Source organism: Idiotropiscis lumnitzeri, chromosome 10 (genome assembly GCF_059441095.1).
Source record: "Idiotropiscis lumnitzeri isolate Australia: NSW breed Sydney's pygmy pipehorse chromosome 10, RoL_Ilum_1.0, whole genome shotgun sequence".
Taxonomy (NCBI): Eukaryota; Metazoa; Chordata; class Actinopteri; order Syngnathiformes; family Syngnathidae; genus Idiotropiscis; species Idiotropiscis lumnitzeri.
Window position 1 is genome coordinate 20474019 of NC_142400.1, and position 23732 is coordinate 20497750.

At 39.3% G+C, this 23732-nt stretch overlaps 2 protein-coding genes across 3 annotated transcripts in view; one reads left to right on the forward strand and one right to left on the reverse strand.

The window, feature by feature from the left end:
• Positions 1–10529, reverse strand: part of trak1a (trafficking protein, kinesin binding 1a) — a 34497-nt gene extending 23968 nt beyond the window's left edge. The window contains exons 1-2 of one of the 2 annotated variants that reach the window (XM_088306296.1): positions 10313–10529; positions 1896–2090 (exon numbers count right to left, since the gene is read on the reverse strand). Coding sequence is in view for 1 of the 2 variants with exons in the window: in XM_088306293.1 (XP_088162419.1) it covers positions 1896–2090; positions 7536–7539 (199 nt within the window). In the remaining variant the exon portion in view is untranslated. Of the gene's footprint in view, positions 1–1895; positions 2091–7535; positions 7717–10312 lie in introns of those variants that run through there. The other variant, XM_088306293.1, reaches the window with a different exon arrangement.
• LOC148329624 (inactive serine/threonine-protein kinase ULK4-like) lies at positions 7893–23521 on the forward strand. The gene is made up of 9 exons (XM_088307826.1): positions 7893–7982; positions 19779–19919; positions 20615–20714; positions 20947–21086; positions 21185–21353; positions 21760–21861; positions 23099–23182; positions 23290–23365; positions 23464–23521. The coding sequence occupies exons 1-9, from the start codon at positions 7962–7964 to the stop codon at positions 23519–23521; spliced, it is 891 nt and encodes a 296-aa protein (XP_088163952.1). The 5' UTR covers positions 7893–7961.
• The last annotated feature ends 211 nt before the right edge of the window (positions 23522–23732 follow it).

The following is a 23732-nucleotide window of genomic DNA, read 5'->3' on the forward strand; positions in this document are numbered from 1 at the left end:
AGTGACCAGTTGCTCCCACGGAGCAACATATATGAGCCAGAAGCGCCCCCGATTAAAAGCACGTGCCATTTTAGTACTGATGTCATTTTTGCATACAAACCTATTATATGAGTGCCAATGTTAAACTCATCCAGGTGTCCCATTAGGTCTTCAGCTTGAAAGCCAGCATGTTCCCCCCAAAAAACTGAAACTCTACACACTCCAGAAAACATCATACATGCATGAATATTTCTCTATTGTTTGAATTTAAATACTCATCAAGTATATATACCCACATCTCCAGATTTCCCTCCACAATCAACAAGAGCACAAAGAGAGTCAGCTATAAAAGGTGTAGTAATGGATCTCTTATATTTACTGCACACCAACTTAATTGGCTAAGGCGTGTACATACACAGTATTAACGTAATTGTTTGAAATCTAATTTGAGTTACAGTATAAACGTGGGAAATTTATGACCTACTGGCACAGAAAACGTGTACCATCTAATCCTTCTCAGATAGCAGGTTGCATAATTTGCATAATTTTGTAGGAGATAAAATTCTGGTTGTTACACAGCAAACAAATGGAAGTTCAGGAAGCTGAGTAGAAGGTTGAAACAGATACAAACAAATAATGCCAAAGCAAACTGACACTGGTGTTGACATCTAACCATTTGTTTGAGGCAGTGAGGAGCAACATGACTCCAACAGGGGTGAAAACAACTGCAGACAACCGTACAGAATAGAGTTAGCAATAACAAACATGAGAGCCATTCCCTTGTGGAGGGTCAGACAAAAACAAGAAAAGTAAGGTCCATATTCCCATGCTAGCGTGGCTCAGAAAGATTGAGTTACTGCTCTGAGTAGATGCTATTTATATGATTGCTGAGCTAATTATAAACGCAAATTTACACCAGAGTCCCTGTTCAAGTAGACGTAACCTTTGAAAATAAGAAAAAACTCCCACAATTTTGCATTTCCTGATGTGAATGTTTGTGTTTGCATTTCTGATTTATATACAATATATTGATAGCATCACTGACACTCTCTCTTTAAGACCTTTAACGTTTTAAACAATTGACTATGACATTTTGCTGTTCTTGCACATACCCTCTGAATCATTTGGTCTGCATTTGTCAATTTGTTATTGTTGCATTGACACGTTTGCCATGATTTTGTACATATCTGCATTACTGCATACATTATTGCAGCATTGTTGTCTTACCATGATTTTGCACTTTTTGTCTGCTTTTCATCAGTGCTGCCGCAATATCGCAGATTTTTATTATTTGACGAAACAACATACTTTGGAGACTTATTATGCATTGTAAATTTATTTATTTTTTGTCATGTTTAGTGTAAATTGCTATAGGGCTAGTGAGCGACTACAACTTACCGGTACTTGTGTTTAAATGTACTTTGCAAAGGTTAATCTGGTCCACACATTGCACAAACAACAATTCAGATACTGATAAGGCAAATACAGACATGACTAGTAAAAGAGTAAGGACAACATTTCAAACAGCAGAGACAGACAGAGATACAGAGAGAGCTAGTGAGAGACAAAGAGGTCACACAGATCAACAGTGAGAGACACAGAGACAGACACACAGACTGGAAGAGAGAGCGAGACAGAGGGGGAGAGAGAGAGAGAGAGATTGTTGTGGCAACAGTGGCCGAGCAGTTGATTATACAAGTTCCAAGCAGCCAGTAAGGGAAGGTCAAGGTGAATCACAACTTCCTCATTTATGGACTTGAGCTTCCAGATCAGTGCCTTTACGGAAAGCCTTCGCTTTAAAATATGTGTCAGTAGTACCAATCTAAGCACATTTTACAGTGATCACCATGATAATCACGGAGTATAAAAAACATGCATACAATGTACATAATACATCTGAAAAGAGAAGCACTTACAAAAGTACTTGAGAGTCTCCTCTATCTGTTCTGCAGTCAGGTCAAGGGAGGAGTTGGGGTCCACCAGAGGCGTGTGCAGCCAGTCATCTTGCTCGTAGCCGAAGATGGTGTCAGCCCTCAGCTTGTAGACTGGCAGCTGCTCCTCCAAAAGGCTAATAATCTCAAGTTCCGGCAAGTCAGTATTGTTACACACATCTGAAATGACACACGCAAAGTATTTTTTTTTCTCTTGTTTGTTTTCGTTAAGGTGAAACAAATACATTGGGAATTTATATATTGTAAAAGCATGGTCATGCCACATGTTACTTATGACAGTATTCTCAGTGCAATTACAGTATTATAGAGTGCCACAATTTTGCAACGTTTAAAGAAAGCATAGTGTGCCATCTAGTGGTGATATGGGATAACGCTTGCATGCAGTAAATGCATTAATTCACACTCTAAATGTATTAATTATCTTTATGCGAGCATTCGCATTCTCAAACCATGTTTACTTTTGGGTTAGTCCAGGTTTCTTAGTAACATAGCAAGCTAAGCGATCCATTGTTTTATTTATCTAAACTATGTGAGGGGATAGGCAGTTCAGAAAACGGGTGGATGGATTTTAACACTCATGATGCATTACCCATTTTAACAACTATTACACAAGATATCTATTTTTAGAAAGGCAAGCAAACATCAACAGTCTACAACGCCTCTAGATTTATTTTGGGTGTCTGCACCCTTCATTTTAAATCTTCAATTCGTCTGATGCAGTGGATCAAAGGAGTCATACTGAGTTCTGAGTTACAGTATGTGTATCTGTTCACAAATCAGTTCACCGTGTTATTAAAAATATCACTAGTATACAGGACCTGTTTAGCAGATTTGGGGTCAGGGGGGTGGTGGGTCGTGGGGGGTATGGCGCTGACAAAAGCTATAATGAGCCAGTATATATGGAGGGTACCGACTCTAATAAATAGCTTTGGTTGTTCACTGCTATTGTCTTTTTCCTGCTGTTATGGTGTACTCAATTCTGTCTGTGCACGCTGTACTCTCTAACAATGCTGTCTCACACAATTTGCTCATTCGCACTGAAAGTCTGACTGTGTTCAAGAAACAGAAACATGCACGCATCAGTAGAACCCTTCAGCAAATACAACCAAGCAGATTTTATCGGTGAAGTTACAAAATAATGGCAGACCAGCACAACAATTACATTTCTGGAACATCTCAAAAAATGATTTATTAAAACGAAATTTGATGGCAAACTCAAGATACACTCAACAGTCACAATGGCATTATGTGCAGCTGCACAATTTAAGAACCAAAACAAGAACTGTATCACCATGTTTATGCATTTAATACAAAGTATTAATTTTATATCATATACAGTGAACCCTCACTACTTCGCGGTTCACCTTTCGTGCTTCGCGGGTCTAAAAAATATTCTGGGGCATTGTAGTTTCGCCGAGCGGCACGACGGGGCGCTGGAGCGGTTAGACGGCCGGCGTGCGCCAAAGAAGAGCGTGGGCGAAGAGGAGAGTGGACGAAGAAGAGCAAGTTCCCCCGGGCAAGATCGGGGGCGACGTTTCGCGCGGTTCGGACCGTACCAGAGCTCCGGAGGAGGCCGGCCGGCCGGCGTGCGTGGCAGTTAAGCCGAAGAGGAGCACCTTCCCCGGGCATGGGCGGTGTCAAGCGGCCCCTAAGTTTAACCGAATGGAAGCTCCAGAGGAGGAGGGCATGCTCGCGTGACAGTTAAGCCGAATAGGAGCACCTTCCCCGGGCACAGGCGGTGCCAAGCGGCCCCTAAGTTTAACCGAATGGAAGCTCCGGGGGAGGAGGGCGGGCGTGTGTCACAGTTAAGCCGAATATGAGCACCTTACCCGGGCACAGGCGGTGCCAAGTGGCCCCTAAATGCAGCCGAATGGAAGATCCGGGGGAGTAGGGCGGGCGTGCGTCACAGTTAAGCCGAATGGGAGCACCTTCCCCGGGCACGGGCGGTGCCAAGCGGCGCCTAAGTTTACCCTAATGGAAGCTCCGGAGGAGGAGGGCATGCTCGCGTCACACTTAAGCCGAAGAGGAACAACTTCCGCCCGGGCACTAGCGGGGCGACATTTCGCTCCGTTCGGGACCGTGCGAGAGCTCCGGAGGAGACCGGCCGGCGTGCGTGGTCGTTAAGCCGAAGAGGAACACCTTCCGCCCGGGCATGAGCGGAGCGCGAGGCTGTCAGTTATGAATGAATAAATGAATAAATAAATAAATGAAGAATGCCACCTTTCATTTCACAGGGCACACTGGACGGCGTACCAGCAGGTAAAAGTCGAAGTAATTAAATAAATACAAAAAGAAGAAATTGAATAAATACAAAAATAATGGCTGGGGAATAAAAAAATAATAAGTTTTAATAATAATTTGGTTTTTTTTTGGTTATGACATGAATTTCACTCTCTCTCTCTACCCGTATATATATATATATATATATATATATATAAATATATATATATATATATATATATTTATTTTTTTTTTTTTTAAGCATTTTTGAAGGTGCGCCGCTACTTCGCACATTTTTTTTGTAAGCATTTTTTAAGGTGCGCCGCTACTTCGCGGATTTTCAGTTTTCGCGGGTGGTCTCGGTCCCCATTAACCGCGATAACCGAGGGTTCACTGTACATAGTTTTATTGTGGGTGTAGTTTGCAGTGTAGAAACTGCACTGCATCACCCTTTACCCCAGAATTCAATATAATCTGAGTTTGTCACTGCAATGCTGCATTGTAGGTGTGAGGGGTTTATAATATTTTTCCATGGATTATTTTTTTCGTTATTATTCTGCATTTGCTGATGACAGTAAGCAACCAGGGAGCTATTGGGGGTGTTAGGTGTCTAGTTCAAATGTGAGCTCTATGCCAATCTGAGATATCAGATCGGGAGTTATCCTCATTCTGAAACACTTGACGACAACTACCCAAGTAGCTACAGTAAATTCAATAACCAATTTATTAGAAACATTTCATAATAGGGCACTTTTGAGACTACAAATTGAGATTTTAAATGTAATATCAACGTTGATAATCCTTCCCACAGCTATGATATCAAAAGTAGCCACTGCTCTATAGCTTTTACATTATAGCCTCTACATCGCTGGTGTCAAACATATGGCCCGCGGACCGGATCAGGTCTGCAAACAGGTATAATCTGGCCCGCAAGTCGTTTTTCAGTTGGAATGTATTTATTTTTATAATTTTTCCCCACCCTCAATTTGCCAAATGGCCAATGTTGGTTGCATACGATACAATACAATTTTATTTATATAGCGCATTTCACAAGTATTGTGCATGTCTATAGCTAATTCGATACACTTTCAACATGACTTCAAATCTTTATTTGTAGTGACCATTTTATTGAAGTCTTTATTTGAAGCCTTTCATTCAAAGTTTTTTTTAATTGATTTTCATAAGCAATGCTCAAATGAGCATTACAAGTTGAACAAGGAACTAGCCTCGATGTCACCATTTAACTTACAAACTTAAACCATCTTGCTACATAAATCACACAGAAATGTGTTAAATATGACACATTCTACTACTGATAACATATCATAAGGATTAACATCCTTCTTACTTAATTAATTAAATGCATTGGACCACACAATGCATTCTGGGAACCGTCAGCGTACGAATCAGGTAGATGTGACATACGTGCGCTCGTACAGGCAAAGTGTTGGCGCCTTCTATGTTCGTGAATGTCATAAAAATGAGTTATTTCAATGCACACGCATTGCTTTTGACAGCTGGCACCAACGAGTGTGAGTTGGGCTGCTCCTTATTGTAGCAGTTAAAGCGCTTTTCAATTTGTAACAAGCTAACAATGATTGCTGAAGTGTTAGAAAGTGGGGAACTACACTAGCGTTCACATTAGCATTGAGCTACATCGCTCAGCGCAGGTAAAAGCTTTCGATCGCCGCAAAGAGATTCACACTGGGCGGGGGTCACAATCTAGGCCAGCACCAGACATTTGGCTCAGTCTTATAGTGTTTTTTTTTTTATTTACTTTTTTAGCTTAGCTTAGCACACAGCGCTGAAGTATTCAACATGACATAATTTCTTCTTCGTGATTTTTCATTTTCTTCTGTCAAAGACACTTCCAGTACGTCATTACGTGGGTGCCACCCAGTGTTCAGACTGAGTCATCACAGTTGAGTGAAACATTCGCGAAAGAACAAGATGACAAACTTGTATTGGCAAAACTAAAACAATAAATGGGAGTTGTTTTTTTTATAGATTTCTTTTATATATTACAATATATTTACAGTTGATCACTGCCATTCGCAGACCAGCATGCAAATAGTGCCAATCTGCATAATATTGACAAAGATTGCTTTTCGTTATAGATCATGATTTTACTGGTGCGGCCCACTTGGTAATAGATTTCCCTCAATGGGGCCCCTGAGCTAAAATTTTGACACCCCTGCATTACATGATATTTGCATTAACGCTGTGGTACAAACATTCAATTTCAGATCCGGCGGCGGCCAGGCTCAGTGGTGGTAGAGCGGTCGTTTCCCAACCGAGAGGTTGTGGGTTCTGGCCATTGTGACCACATCGACAAATCCGTGAGCAAGACACTGAACCCCTAGTTGCTCCCGATGGTATGTCATCAGTCAGTAGATGAAGTAATAGTGTGAAGCACTTTGAGTACCAAAGGTAGAAAAGTGCCATACAAGTGACAGCCATTGACCATTTACCATATCTGCCCTACAGTGGCAAGTAGTTGTCTTTAAAATCGTTACATATTACATACATTCTAATTTGATTTAACTAGCAAGTATGCGACCACTTTTTGTTTTGTACAAAGACACCTTCAAACAAAAGAACTAACAAATAAAAACGGATTCATGATCTAAAGAAGGTCAACCACATTAGTAGCAGTTTGCAGCTGCACCGAGAGAAGGAAAGTTCAAGTTCAAATGTAAGAATAGTCCACTGTCACACTGTCATTCGGAGCAATGAAAAAACACTGCAACAGTGTTAGGCATGGAAAAACGGATTTGGTCGGTCTGATGACTATCCAAATAATTCTAAACGTAAGAAAATAAGCAGTAGTTATTTTGTTCAAAGGAAAACAACGTTTTTTGGAAACATTTGAGATTATGCAGATATAAGTGTCAGCCAAATTCATTTATCTTTCATCAAAAACACAGCTACCAATACTAGCTAACGGTGAATTTTGAACAGAGAATGAGTCAAAATTGGGCTGGACTCAACTACCACTGTATATAACGTTGGTGGAATATATTTTATAGAAAAACAAAGTTTATACCCTACAAACAGCAAATCTCCATAAAGCAATACAAGTGCTGTAGTTAACAGTGCATAGCAGAAAACTAATATACAACTTAGAGGTATACTGCTTATGAACTTGAAAATGTTAAATACCTTTTTAAAGTAATCAGAACGCAAACAACTCCCGGTATAATAACTACCACATATCATTACAAAGTTTTTTAGGACTAAAAAGAGTCAGCAAAGTGACAGCGACAGATGACAGGACGAGACAGAGTGACAACAGTACAGTGAATGTGGGTAACTGTCCATATGTCCAACATGTAGCTCACCAGACAGCAATTCAAACAGCACAAAGACAGCAAATGTACTCACTCATGTTGCCTTAAGCCTGAACAAAACCCTTGAGCCCTCGACCTCTCACATTTTCCACAAGTCCCGGACAGGGCAAGGACACAAAAGACTCCACAGCAAGAGAAGCGAGAGAAAAAACATTGGGAGGGTGAGACAGGAAGTGCAAGGCAGAGGGTGAAAAAAAAAGTCATAGAACGGCACTGCTTGGTAGAGCAATAGGAAGTTGAAATGAGAGGGAGGAGTGAAGAGGAGACGAGAGCGGAGCCAAACTGGTTCACCATGCCTCACATGCCAATGACGATATCCACATGGACCGCCCCGCACTAACGCACTCTCTGTGTCTCTCCCTCTCTCGCCCCCAACCAGGCTCTTCCTACCCCTTGCACAAGCTACACACACTTCTCTCTCCACTGCACCACAATTGGAACAAGTATAATCGTTCAAAAGATGGTGTACAAAGTTAACCAGGTTTGTAAATTTTTACATCATCTGGATTAAGTAGCTATGAAGTATTTTTATTTATATTCAGCACTGCTAACACCCATTTATTTTATGTCAGCTACGCATATAATAAAAGAAAAAAAATATTTGAGTTCCTTAGCAAAAGTATTGCCCTACAAACAATTATAAAGTATGTAAACGACCAGGGTCTTGTTAATTCTATGCGCCAAAACCATTAAGGATTTGTGAAAGACATGGCGACCAGTGTCATGCTAATTCTTAGAGCTGGGCAGTCCTCCTTATGCCCATTTTGGGGGCGGGGGGTTGGGTGACAACTTTTAAAAAAGGGTTTGATTAACAAAGGGGGTAGAGTTTAGTCCGGTCCACGACTTGTATGTGTTCGCGAGATGGCTAAAAGTTCATCTAAAAAATTGCTTCCAAACGCGTCAAAAAAAGGTGCATGGGCCGACAATTTTAATGAATAAGGACGGGGTAGATTCCGGAAGGGTAGCCAGATCGCGACCGGAGGGCGGGGGACAGACCGGCAAAAAAACAGCTCTGTCAATTCTATACACCAACATTAATGATTTGTGAAAGAAATTTCAAACACTTTATCCAAAATCCAAGAATTTATCAAATGTTGAATATGCAACACTGTACAAACTGAGAAACAAGCTCTCCTCAACATTAAAGCATAACGACTCCTCCATCAAGCACTGATTGTTCCAAAATTGGCGAGTAAGTCCAGCAGTTTTTTTTTGTGATTCTGATTGTCTACTTACATAACTGTCGGACTCAAGTTTTGTTTTGCCCCCACCCCGACCCTCCCAGCATCCTGGAATTACTCAACAAAGTTACTCAAGTCTTTGAACACAGTTGTCTGGTTGCTATGGAGAACGAAGCAGACAATCAAGCATGACCCACACCACTGCAATGTGAAATCCTATTCAGCTCTTTGCGTTTCTCAAGGCTGAAAGGAATTATTCACACTCAGGACAGACATTTTCCACTTGTGAGCACCCAAGCAGGAAACACTAAGGGAAAATGAGCAAAAAATACAACAAAAACCCACACGATATGTGTGGCGGGGAAATACTGTGTATTTCCCAATAGATGGCAACACAACACCTTTGCTGAATTCAACATGCAGTGCAATTCAATGATTTCCAGCAGTCTATGAAAGCTGATTAGAGCAAAAGGTATGAGATTGATTTTCACAATACTGTGATTGTAAACGTTGTTTTTATTATAAGCAGTATTAGTAGGAGTATTAGTATCTCATTTCATTCACAGATTACAAAGCATTTACATCACTCAACAAATGAAAGCGCAAGTCAAAACACGTCAAGACCAAAAATTGGTGACAAAAATGGCAAAAAATAAGTAAGTGTAAAACCTTAAATACCGACAGAAATCTACTTCTATCCAAGCTCCTAGTTTACATCATTGCATGGTAAATCAAGACTGCTAGAATGCTAACGAAAATATTCACTGGATTTCTTTTCGATGCACTACAACTGAATGCATTTGCTATGAATGCACTGTCACAATGATTAGGGAGAGTCCTCAGTCTGCAAACTTCTAACTGAAGAGGGTGGGATGGCATAAATTACCAGACTCACTCCAAACCCCACTTAAAAACAAAAATAAAAAATTTTCCCCACTGTGATGAGGAAAGCAATGGACACAAAACATTGTGTTTACAAGGTGCATTGTTATTTGGAATAATAAGAGGAACTGACCAAATGATGAAGGGCGGTGCACTTGGGAGGGCTGTTTCCTGTAAGTTGCATGCATAAACAAGCCTTCACCATTCAAATTTCTAATGAATTTATTCTTAGATTCTGTGGATGTGCTTGTTTTGTCCACTCCGTGCTCATGCTGGTCAGTTGGGACGTGGACAGCAATCATTTATTTTTTATTAGTGTTCAGCAGAGGGCTTCGAATCAATACCCATTAGCATGACGTGCGACAAATACTGTGATGTGCCTTTTTAGACTGCTGAAACAAGAGTGCTAAAGCGAGATTTTGGCAGGCTAAGGTCCCCTGGAGCGCCTTTACTAACAGGATGTGACACTACGATAGGGTCCCACTGAGAGACACTTTCTCACAGCATTTGCTTCTCAACTGTCATCGATCCAGAATTACAGGCTGTGGACTGGTAAACGCTAAAAAATACTTGGATGTTCAGCTTCAATAACAAATTGATGCATCTGAATGGACCTTTACAAGGGAAACATTTGTGACCCGGTAAAACACACTTCATAATCATTCATCAGTTGCTGATTTGCTGACGCTAAATGGGCTTCAGTATGCCTGGCCTGCAAATTGCAACAAAACAAAACGTGCAAAATTACCAGTAATGGTCTCTGCGTCGCTGTAGGTGACCAGGAACCTATCGAGCGAAGACTGCAGCCGTGCCTCGTTGACATACCCTTCTTCCTTTTTCGCCTCCTCGTCGACCAAATGGATCCCAGGTTTGAGGAGGTAAGCTATATGAGACAGTTTTTGTGGGGATGGAGTGGAGGTATAGGAACAGGTGTTGGGAGGAAGAGCCTTTGGGTCCAGCTTGGCACTGAGTAGCTACCAAGATAAGGAAAGACCAGCCATGGACAAGCTCAAGCAGCACAAAGGCAAAGCTAACTTAAATTTAGTCTGACTTGACATTGAAACTAGTGCAGGAGACCACACAGCCATGACTACAGACACGGAAGTCCAACGTTCACTGCCTGTAAACCTGAAAGAGACAGAAGGACAAAGGAGAGAGAAGGAGGTTGTTAACTTCCATTTTGGATAACAATGTGAAAAGGGTAAAGTGTCTTCAGTGAATTCACTAATTAGCACAATAACTGAGCAAGCCCATGGATTCATTGGTGATGCCATGCAGGCAGTGTAGGTTCAGTTCCCACACAGTGATGGCGTGAATGTGATGTGAAAATGTTGTCTCCCTCAATACAGTACAGTATTTCCCGTGATTGTGATTGACTGTCAATCATCCACATTGTAGTCTGTCTTTTGGCCAACGTCAATTGAAATAAGCTCTCAGTGTGAATATCAACTTAATCTTTTTTTTAGATAAAATTGCTGAAAAGGAATTTAAGACATAATTTGAGTCATACAATCTCCCTCGTGATGACAAATCTTATCTGGGCCAATAACAGAAACACAACTCAACACAACCATTCAGAATAGTTGGCTTTTGTGGTTAAAACATTATCAAAAAGTGAACCTCCTAGCTGGGGAGGAATCATTACCAACTGCTGAACCTTTAAGGGATATCATGCTTCTATTGTATTAAGTAGGAGAATGGCTGCTCAACTTCATGCTTACACAAAGAACTTTCTGAATGTTGTCGGTTAATCATTTACTCCAAATGAATATTACGACAGCTTTCTATAGCTAAGGTAAACTGGAGCGAGAATATCAAGCCAAAGTCTGTGTCCTTGGAGGTATACTGCCATTAAGCACTGAGCGACCCCATGCTCAACTGACATAGACAAAAAAACAAAAACAAAAATATTCACAAACATCTAACAATAACCAATACTAGTGTGCAGACGAGAGTATAATCCAGTTAAAAACAAAAAGAAATTGGCTGAGAAGTTCTATCCATAGCACTAGTTTTCCAGCGCGCTCAACATATCACTAGCTGAAAAATGGAGTTCTGAGAGCTAATATCCTCTCACTCAACTGCAATCCTACACACAATTGCATAACACTCAAGACAAGTTTCAACACCACATTTTGAAGTTCTTGGTCGTGTCTCGGAGTCGACTCCAGAAAGTCTTGGTCTTGTCTTGGATGTTCTGTTAAAACCAGGCGAGACCAGCACAGATCTGCTATTCTTCAACTTCATGGACTTGATAATAAGGAGGAGCACTTGATAAACCAATAAATACCGAAGCTTCAGTTAATGTTTTTCGTAATGGGAAGCATTGTGTGTGGGCCTTAAACGCTGTTGCCTTAGTCGAACACTAAAACTTCTTCTCCCATCACATTTGTAGTGAAGCGCATTTTCACGGTGTGCTCCACAGTTCATATTTACTAATGTGCAATCAAGTTAAAACTTTTTTTCCTCAACATTTTTACTTCTAACCGTCCAGAACCCGTAGTCACTGCAACCTTTGTAGTGTATTGACTAAGGGTTTTGTAGTACAGGGGGCATTAATTATGAGACCCCGCCGAGCACTCGTCGAAGTCACAAAATGATGCACTTTCTCAATTTTCTTAAATCCAACCAAGTTATTTCTTTAAAGCTTCGTTTTTAAATACATAGCATTTTTTTTTGCAAAAACACTGTCCCTTAGCAAAGCTAAATTGATTAGAAAATAATTTAGTAAATTGGTAGGAGCATGTAGCTAGTTCAATTTTAAAATGCGCTAAACAACTGTAGCCAAAAATATTGGCTGCAGTATTACCTTAAATGATAGTACAAGCTGCAAAGTTTAATCAAAGTTGAATGTTCTGTCATCTGATTAATGTGTAGAAACCATATTTTCATGACTACAGGGTGCACCGTAATATTGGGCGCAGGCATGTCAAAGCGTACCTCAGGCTAGCATGAATGCACGCTGAAACATAAGTATGTTTTTAAAAAGGCAGCGAGAGCAAAACTGAGTTCAGTTGTACGTTATTGAAGTATATTTAACAATTTACTCATGTTATTTTTTTCACCAGTCCTCATCTACAAATACAAGTCCTCGTCCTCTGTACCCAAAATAAACAGCTGCGCAAGCTCTCCATCGAACACAGCAGGTTACCTCTCGTCATTGTCTGTCAGTCAGTCAGTCTCCTGCAGCGCAGCTCCTCAGATGTGATTTTTTTGTGAAAACTCAAACAGCAGTGCAAGTAAACATGCCTGATCACACAATGCAGATGTATGCAAATCACTAGTCACCACACTGTATATGGTCACGGTGTAACAGCAAAACCATAACTTTCACCCAACATCAACTGAACAGCATACTAGCAAACAACGAAACAACCAAAACAAGGACAAAGAAATACGATTAACACAAAACATGTCTCACTCATGTCATTCATACTCCCAAGTGCTGCAAAGTATTCTGGGAGTGCTTCAGATTCACCCAATCAGATGGCTATTTCGAGCGATGTTGTGAGTGGAATGCTTTGGGCAGCGTCTGTTGCATAATGGTTAATCTAACCAATAACGGTTAATGTTGATGTCTCAGCCAATCCGATGGCTGGTTCGCAAGATGTCGTGATTGGTGTTCTTTGGGCAGCATCTGTTGTGTAAACGTTAATCTCACCTGTGATGTTTCTTTCTTGCAAGAACAACAATGATAAAACAGACTAAGACAATGTCTTAGCTTTGATCCAGATTTCTCCCGCACGTACATACTGGTCTGTTATCAATTGTGGTCTCAAGCTGTCGCCATCAGAAGGGTGCTCACACACTGTGTAATGCCGGCCAGTCAGTTCAGTGAAGTTCTCATGAAAGTCACACAACTTGTAAAGATTTTTGGAACTCGGTCCACACATAAGGCACTCCGCATTGTAACGCGCCCCGTCAAATTTTGAGAAAATTTGGGACTTTTTTTGGCCCTATGGTCATGAAAATACGGTACCTTAAAGAATTCAAGCTGAAATTAATTCTGGTTATAAAAGAGCAACTGCTTGCTGGTGCGACTTGCTGCAATTTACATATGATCCGATTTGTCGACCAATCGTGACTAATGTTCGTGATTAGTCGACTACCAAAAATAATCGATTGTGGCAGCCCTAAAGTAAAATAGCAGACTAAAGAAACAATTTCCACATACCAGACATCAAAGTAACAACATAAACACTATTGAGTTATTCGGCACAATGGACTTTTTTATATAGTGCGATGAATCCTATCGTATCATGATTGCACAGCACTACACGGGTAACGGAAGGGGCCTCATGCCCTTGTCATTCCCTATTCATGACGTGCCTCAAATTGTGTAAATCATTTTAAGATATCCATATCCGAATCTTAATTTTATAGCAAGTTAGAAACAAGATTGGAGATGTAAAATAACTAGGCATAGATTATCGGCAAGGCCCGTTATTGGCGCAGATATTTGGCATTATGACAAATATTGTCAGCTGCTCCTTTATTTAAGTTTTTTAAACTGACTATATAAAACTATTAACTCAAGGAAGTCTTTATTTAATGTTTTCGAGTGAGCTTTACAAACGATGCTGCTGGCCCTAAGAACTCTCTGCACCAATTGTTTTTGTTTGAAATGAAAACAAAGTCGTGAAAGTTGAACATTTCAGTTATTTTGAAATGTTTAAAAATGGATTTACTGTCGAAAACTATAGATAGCTATTACCTGTCAAGTTTTTTTATTTAACTTCTTACAACATCCCGATAACCCCCAGAGCTCCCTAAATTTTTTGTTAGAAATTTTAAGAGGGAAAAATAAAAAAATAAAATAAAAAAAGACTTCAACATGTTGCAAGCCTCAAAGGGTTGTTCAACAAACATATGCTTAAAGACATTTGACCAAAGTTAAAACTTATTTGTGTTTAATTTTGATGCCAATATTTTCCGTTTTACTGAAAATAAATAGCAGCTCCAAAAATCAAATATCTCCTCCTTGACTACAAATGAACGATATCTGCATTGGTCCTGAAAAAAAACCCCAAACATATTGTCCTTTCTCTAAAAATAACATAAATATATCCTAAATTAGGGTTTATCGGGATTGTTATCGTGCTTCTTCAGATCTTGCTGTTGAGCTGATCATTTGAATCAGTTGTTGCAGCATAGAGAGATGGGAAACATGCAGGGTAGGTGTCCTCAAGGACCAGAGTTGGTGACACATGGCCTAAATAAATCCAAAATAAATTTGAGTAATTTCTCCAAGACAGTTAACATACCAATTATGGGTGCACCTTATCGATATTACAGTCTTCAATAATTTAGCCTGTTCAGTACCAGGGCTTGGTATCCATCCCTCGATACCAGCAAAGCACATAATAAATGGGAAGATAGAAAATACAGTTTTTGATGGGTGATTGTGGAGGAGCGCATACAAAAGAGAGTATTATACTTGAGAATTATTAGAACTATAACTGTGAATGTGTGTGCGCCTTTAAAAGTGGGACTCGTCTGTTGAGTGATGTGGAAGTGAGTGAATGAGCACATATTGATACTGTACATGTTGCCGTGTTATTTACAGGCTATAGTGGCCGCCTCGTTAACACATCCACTGCACAGTACAGAAATTACGGGTTTGAATCTGGGCTCCGGCCTTCCTATGTATTTTGCATGTTCTTTCAGTGCCTTAGTTAGGACCACATAACTTGTGATGTCTGTGAAAATATCGAGGAGAGGCATTATAAAACCACAACCATTAAATTAGCTTCAAGTAGATTTAATGACCCGATTGTTGTAAGACATCGAATAGCTGTATCCAGATACACATGATCATGTTTCAATGGCTCAACAGGAAGTTGATAAAAAAGAAGATGACACAGAGGAGATAGACTTGTATGTAAATGACCAGAAAGTCGCATGATTAGTCAGACTTCCAAAATAGCTGAAATTGCTTCATGCAACTCGAACCTTGAGTCTTTGCTCAAGCAGAATAAACATTATGATGCATCTGACACCATTTTGCCTAGCGTGGATTAACGATACTTGGTAACACAGTTCCAAATGCAGTGTAAAACAGGACCAGTCGTTATAGTCTTAACACAAACCATTATGTGCTCAGTCTGGCCATTCTTCATGTGGTTGGTCAGTTATACCATTGTGCTGTAACACAATTATCTTTGAATCCATGAGATTTCTTATCAGTGGTCACATGCAGTATTTAACTTACTCAGAAATGGATCAAGATAATTTCCATTGAATAGTGCTGGCATTACCATGATTACAGTACAGTTGGTCCTTGATCAGCAACATATTTGCCCTCGTCTTTTATTTCCACCCAAAATTGAGACCATAGTGAGCAGACGGTCCATGGATCATGTGATATTGACAGCAAACAAATGCTCATTTAGCTTTTGGGCTGTCTAAGACACTCACCATTCTAGTAGTTCTGAACTGCTGAGGTCATTTATTCCTTACAATCTTTAAAAGTACAAACCATTTAGATATAATATGGTATATTTCTAAATCATTTTCCCCACTCGTGTTGAAATTTAAATGGCATAAAACTGAATTAAAATAAAAACCATTTTGTGGATAAATAATAATATGAAGTAATTCGTCAACGCAATTATTGGTGTCTGACGACTTAAAATGACTGAAACTGTAACCCTTGAGTTGCAGAAAGATGGATAGTAAGTTTCAAAAGGATTAAATAGGGCTAGATGAGGATGATTGTCATAGTAACGCCAATGTTTTTTTTAAACTGTAAAACTTTTTTTGAATAAAATAAAATAAAATTACTAATTCAGTGGATGGCTTGTACATCGCCGATATCCCTTAAGAGACTAGATGTGGCATTTTGCACCTGCTCAACTTTCAGCAAACTATGAACAAACTTTATAGAGGGAACATTCGTTGACACACCCGCGACTTCTTACCGTATTTGGAAGACAACGCAGATCCAAAACGATGTATTAAATCCCTTGTGTCTTTTTATGGGAACCAAGGTTGGGGACCATTAAATTCTATTGAAAATGTAGCACCAATAAATACGTAAAGACTATCGCACTTATTTCAACTTGAGTAGCCTCACTAAGTAAAAACATACATGAACTGTTAAATACAACACGAACAATCAAATTATTTTTGTCTGAGTTAAATGTGAGTTGGCGTTAGGCCGTTACCAGTCAGATTGCCACCGCCGTAAAAAGTGAAACGAGAACAAAGCAGTAAAGCCCAGCAACGAATTTGTGTCAATACCAAGTGATGACTCCGACTTCCTTTGTTTTTCAAAATAAATCAAATGTTTGCAAACTACTTGGTGCTAAAGTTTGTATAGTAGACTGTGAGTTCCTGATGGTTTCAAATGTACGGTTATTTGATTTTCATTTTAATATCTAAACACCAAAACAGAAGCTTGATTTTCTAGTTTGTTGACTGCAACGAGTAAGGAAAAGTCAAAAACTGTCTGATTCCGTATACTGTAGCACGAGACACGAAACGAAATATGGCTCGTTTCAGTGTTTTAGATTCCCGGAAGTCTTCACCAACAGCATTTGTCCTACTGACCAGGAGATGGCGACAGCGTGGCGCCTAAGGACGATATCGTGACCTGTACTGAAATGCACTATTTCTTAACTTGATCTTAACTTCCGCAATCACAAACTACGCGCGCATAAGATTTTTGGTATCCTCTGTTAAAAAAAAATTAAGAAAATAAATAGGAAAATTAGTTTAATTTAACCTTTAATTTAATGAAAGCCAGATCAACCATCAATTGTGGTTGAAAGGCTTTATTTAAATAAATAATAATAATAAACGAAGCAGGCCTAAACAAAAATGTTACTCCTCGAAAGATGATAATTTGACCATAGGGACGTTCAAACAAGCTGTGTCGTCGAATTTGCATTACATACGTCTTCCAACTTGTAAGCATTTTAGTTTGTAACATTTAAAATGTAAACGGAATTTTGATACACTATGTGTGATCAAATCAATTCAGAGCCCTAAATTCATATTAAGTTGACATTACATAACTAGTTTGCAAGCAATATTAATGAAACAAAGCAAAAAAAAAAACAATGCTTTGCTTATGTTTTGCTCAGAATTTGTGCTCACTGCTTGGCAAATACAATGGGCCTATGTGTGGAACATTCATCAATCCATTATCTGAACCACTTATCCTCACCAAGGAGGATAAACCTATCTCAGCTGCAAACTATACAGTATTTGGGGATTATTGCTTCCCATCTTATGTGCTGATCAGAGTTGTAGTTTAATTTTTGGTGGGCCTCGGGAAAAAACAGTTGATCCGTGTTGGGTTTTTATTCTTTTGTATTTTTTAAAAAAATGATTTGTTTTGCTTCATACACAAATATAGTTTGTTAGCTTTCATAGAGGACTAAGGAAATTACAATGTATTCATTCATATTTGTCTGAAAATAATAGAATTCTGACTCTTTAAAATGCCATCGATCCATTATCCAAGCTGCTTATCCTCACAAGGGTCACGGCCGAGTTGGAGCCTATCCCAGCTGGCTTTGGACAGTAAGTGGGGTACACCCTAAACTGGTTGCAGGTCACTCATAGACGAAGAACCATTCACACTCACAATCATTCATGTAGGGACAATTCAATCAACCCACCATGCATGTTTTTGGAATGTGGAAGTAAACCAGAGTACCCGAAGAAAACCCACACAGGCACAGGAAGAACATGCAAACTCCAACCAGTAAGGCAGGAGCCAGAATTGAACCCTGCACCTCTTAACTGTGAGGCGGACGTGCTAACCAGTCAGCTGGGTAATACAAGACAATTTGAATTCTATAAAAAACTGATTACCGAATCATTGTATGATTTGTGTCCCCCGCCTACTGCCCGAAGATCGCTGGGATCGGCCCTAGTGGATCTAGTGCTGACACAGTGGCTGACTGGTTAGCACGTATCCCTCACACTTCAGAGAATTCATTGCAAAATGAATATCTTCATTACAACATTGCAAACTTAAGTGGACCAGAGTGAGCCCTGAAATTCCAGACTTGAAAATAAGACCCACACCAGCCCTGCTTACCACCACAACCTTGTTGTTAAAAATAAATCTGCTCAGACACAGACATGCATAAAATATCTTTAATTTGATTATAGCTAAATTGATTGTGATGTCATATCAAAGTCGTGGGCGCCTCCATTGACTTTGTATTCCACACAGATGTAAAGCTTTATGTGAAAAGATTATCGGTGGCTCAAAGGTATAACGCTCTCTTTCTCTCTGTCGTATTGAAGTTGTGTGGAAAATATCAATTTTCTAAACTACATACAGGTAAGGGGTCCTCGCTTTAGGAGAGTCACAACATTTCAAGGTTTTGAATGACTCAGCTGCAGACTAATTTGACATGCAGCCATGAAGTGTTACTGCTCCGATTACAGGTTTTAGATTGGTTGCTTTCATACAAAATAAATAAACATTTAAGGGTGGTCAATAGCAAATTTTGATCAGAGGCTTTATGTGTCTCGAAACATATTTTTTGACACTAATTTAAAAAATGTCTTTTCTTTTTTTCTATCACATCAGGTATTTGCGATATTGGCATTGCTTGGTTTTATGTTTACCTATATCAGCTTGTACAATATACATTTTACCATGCTGTGTAATTTATAGCTGCGAAGTTTCAGAAAAAAATTCCTCCTGTTGCCGAACCTAACAGTTCATAAATTTTTCTTTCCTTTCTTATTTGTATTATTGTTATTCTAATATTATTATTATCAATAATAATACATTTAGAACAAGTGTGATTTTTTTAATTTTTATTTTAATTGTATCCCTTATTAAAAGGTTTCGTGAAAATAAGATGACCAGAGTTAGGACTTTATTACGGTGTTTGTGTAGGTTGGTGGTAGACTACAGAGAACACCAACATAAAGAAAAAAAAGTCACCTTTCACGTTGATGTAGGAAGCACAAAGGAGAATTCTTTCTTTTGTAATATTTGTAGATGGGCACAGTGCAAAAGAGCCATTTGCGCTGCTGTTGGAGTGAGCACAGCACTGATTTCATCCAAGTGTAATAATAAATTAAATAGAATGCTACTGTATAATATATATCAAATATGTATTTCCAAGATCGTTTGAGTCTGTTTGTCTGTCTCATTGATACTAATTCTTAAAGTACATTAAACAAAATGTCTTTGTATGAAACTACTATGTCTCTCTCTTCCCTGATCTATTTTCTTATAGCAGATGGAGAACATTAACCTGTATGAGGAGCTAGGAAGAGACTCTATGTCTGTTGTCTATAAAGGAAGGAGGATGGGCACTCTGAACTATGTAGCCCTCAAATGCTGTAACAAAGCCAAAAGGCCGGAAATGACCAACCATGTATGTGACTCTTTTTATGCAATCATATTTATTCATTTATTTTATTTTTACGTTGAGCTATTTATCACATGATCTGAAATAACTCCTGATGAAAGCGTTTGTTTTATACGGTGGGGATAAAAGGTTGACATACCCCAGGATGTTGTGGTATGCAAAAAGTAAGACCAAGATAACATAGTTTTAAACTTTTTCACTTTTGTGACCTCGCGAGCATCCACTCTTCTATATGAGGATGTGGCTTTGGTCAGAATCCTATGGCTACAGTGGGCACAATTTAAAGAGCCTTTGAGTAACCCAAATAAAGTTCAGTGGTACTAGTATTTTTTTTGTGGCATTTTAGCTCAGTAGTTCAAAGGTGGAGGTTATCGTAGAATTACGAAAACAAAGGGAAGACAGTCATCAACTGGTGAATATATGACACAGGTGAGAACTAGACAGGTTTTACTAGAAAGCAGAACACATACCAGGAAAAGCATACAAGAACATTTGAACATTACTTGTGGTTAATCAGGTGTCTGCTGACGTTTGTTAAAAAATGAGTTTGAATGTAATTGATTAATCATAATCTTAAGAGAGCAACAATTTCCCTAATTGTTCCCCAAAATTGTATTATGAGCACAAAGACATAAACGTCAGTAAAAGTCTCTTGTATGTGCATACCATTGTCCTTTTTTATCTTTTTTTTTGCCTTTTAGGTACGCCTATGCCAAGATCTGGATCATCCAAACATTGTACGCTTTTATGAGTGGTACGAGACCAGAAAACATTTGTGGCTAGTGGTGGAGCTCTGTACAGGTCAGTTGCACACTCATAGCAAGTGGGTCTCAATCACTGTTTTCCTCATGTCGCATGCTTTTGTTCATTGAAGCTTAGGGCTTATGTTGCCCAACATTGCTTCGGTTTTTATATGCAGTTAATCATTCTTCTACAGTTTAATTGCAATTTTGTCTTCACTATTTACCATTACTGATGATTATTTAATTTCTGGCATTTACATCTACTGTCAACGTTGTCTTGAATGCATTAGGTGGTACTTTGGAGTCTGTGATTATTCGCGATGGATGCCTGCCAGAAGATGTAGTGAGGAAGTTCAGTTGGGATTTGGTCAAAGGACTGGAACACATCCACAAGTTACGAATCATTTTTTGTGACTTGACGCCTGCTAAGGTTTGTACATCATACCAACTACATCGTATTCATAATTTTCCCATTTTTCATTGGTCATATGATTTATAAATGACTGTACCATATTTATTTCTCATCAGATCTTGCTGGATAGCAGTGGCATATTAAAATTAGGTAATTTCTGTTATTCCAAGACAGAGACGGACACACTCGAGGATTTCTTTTTATTGTGTTCTACATATGAAGAAACAGGGAAAAGAAAACATGACACAATACATCAAGACATTAACATCAAGAAAAGGTTTCAAGGTTAGTAGTCAATCTGTTGACTGTATGAATTGCAGATGAGTGACTAAAAAATGTGCCTGATAATGTAGTTCACACATTTGCCTTCTCTTCAGGCAAGTTGAGTTAGGTTCCCACGATCTGTCTCTATTTGTGTTTTGTGATTAAATGGTGACCCATCCAGGCCCATGTTGTTGACGGCTTTTTACGCAAAGTCAGCAGAGAAAGGTCTCGGCTTTCCATGAGCATTGTTTCGGAAATGGATGGATAACTGACAAATCTGCTATGCTGGGGATAGAATCGCTATTCTAATAAATGAATATGACACCTACATTTGCATTTTTCTTAGGCTTTTTTTTTTTTTTGTGAAAGTGTGTAGCCTACTTTTCTTTGAAAGTGTGTATCCTACGATTACCACTCTCCTTACCAGGTTCACCAACTTACATGGCTCCAGAGATTCTCCAGGGATCAGAAACTACTGCACTCTCTGATCTCTGGGCTCTTGGTTGTGTTATCTACTACATGTACACTGGTATGGTACCTATTGATTAAAGAGCATATTCTCCCAGGTGCTTAAGTTAGAAAAGGCATGCTGCTATGCACTTTCCCAAATTCACTCATTGGCTTATTTTGTCAGTTACTCACCTTCATGAAATGTACGCACTCTGTGTGAGAGTGTCCCCAGTGCACATATTCACTCAGAAGGCTGTAATAACAACTGGTGCCTTTTGAAGGTGAAACTGTTTCACTGCTTCACACTGTTTCATTGAAATATCATATTGCACTTTTTGATTAAATAAAAAGTTGTCATGCGCCGCTGTGTGTGACAGCCACATGACCGAACCTGTTGCCAACTCATGCTGTTGGCCAGGCCCGCCTTAACTCACGGATTTACCTGGCATGACCCCAGGGGAGTCTAAAATAACAACAACAAAATAAATGCTGGTAAGGACTTTAGTAAGTTATTACAATACAGAAAAAACAAGATAATTTAAGTGTCATTCAGCTTATAATATACTCATGGTTCAAAATAAAATGAAAAGTAAAAATAGGTATGCTGAACTTGGCTTGGGTTGGAGAGTGCGGCTTGTATTTGATGGTTAGCCAGGTGTCTGGAGGCACAGCTCACAACAGCTGCAGTATTTCTAATGTGGCGATGGGGAGCTAAATTTTGAATCATAATTTAGCGTATGCCGGTTGTGAAATTCATAGAGGTGCTGTGCTCGCGTGCGCGGCCAGAAGCGTTGCTAGGCACCTCTTGAACAACAGTCGGCTTACTCGCTTTTCAACTATGGAACAGCCCCAAATATACATTCTTTCATGAACATAGCCCGCTGATTAAAACAATTTTATTGTCGTTATGCAATACAGAATGCTGAGACACATGACATGAGCCACGCAAGTCACTGGGGACAATCAATAGATAACGTCCGGATCCATAGACAAAGTCAATTTCACATTTAAAGTTTGAAGTCTAATCCAAATTTATCTCGATGGAATTCACGTCTCTGGAAAACCACGCAATCCAAGACTTGCAGTGTGACACCTCTTCGGTGGCTGCGCGAATTTGCAACGGTTAAACATGATGCGTGTGTTAAAGGTCAAGGTGGGAGAATCCCTTCAAAGTGCTTAAGGAATGACTTAAGCGCGAATGAGAGAATATGCCCCTAAAAGCCTACTTACAGTTGAATGTGGTGTTACCTTTTGACTGTACAGTAGATTGTGGTAATTAAAATTTGTCTTTCAATGAAATATATTTGTTTTTCTAGGTAAACCACCATTCTACTCTAGTTGCTACAGTGAACTAAAGGAAATTATTTTGTGTCAGGAACCATCATCTCCGACACAGAAAGGTTCATACACTAACACACCAACAGAGACGGTGCACGTCAATGGGCAATATAGTTGGTTTTTCTAATGATTGAGTCATATTATTGATGTTGATCCCTCTTTGATACAGTATCTCCAACAACTGCTCCAACTCCGGATTTCCAAAATCTTCTGAAACGCTTACTCAACAAAAACCCTGAGAAGAGGTTGAAACACACAAACGTGATTCAAAAGCATTGAATCGTCTTATGTAGATTTGATTTCAATGTGAAGTAATTTTATATGCTTATCTGTTGTTCTTAAGAATGGACTTGCAAGAGTTACTGAAACACTGCTTCTGGACACTGAAAGACAAGAAATAGAGAAGATGATGAACAAGAGGACCTACGTCATTTTTTGGGGTCCCGTTTTGGTCTACATGGTCTTGACCAGGGGTGTCAAACTCATTTTTCTCGTGGGCCACATCATAGTTTTGATTTCGCTCGGTGGGCCACTATGACAGTGAACCCATGTGAATCATTATCATCATTATTATTATTATTACTTATACACAACAAAGTGATGGCTAACTAG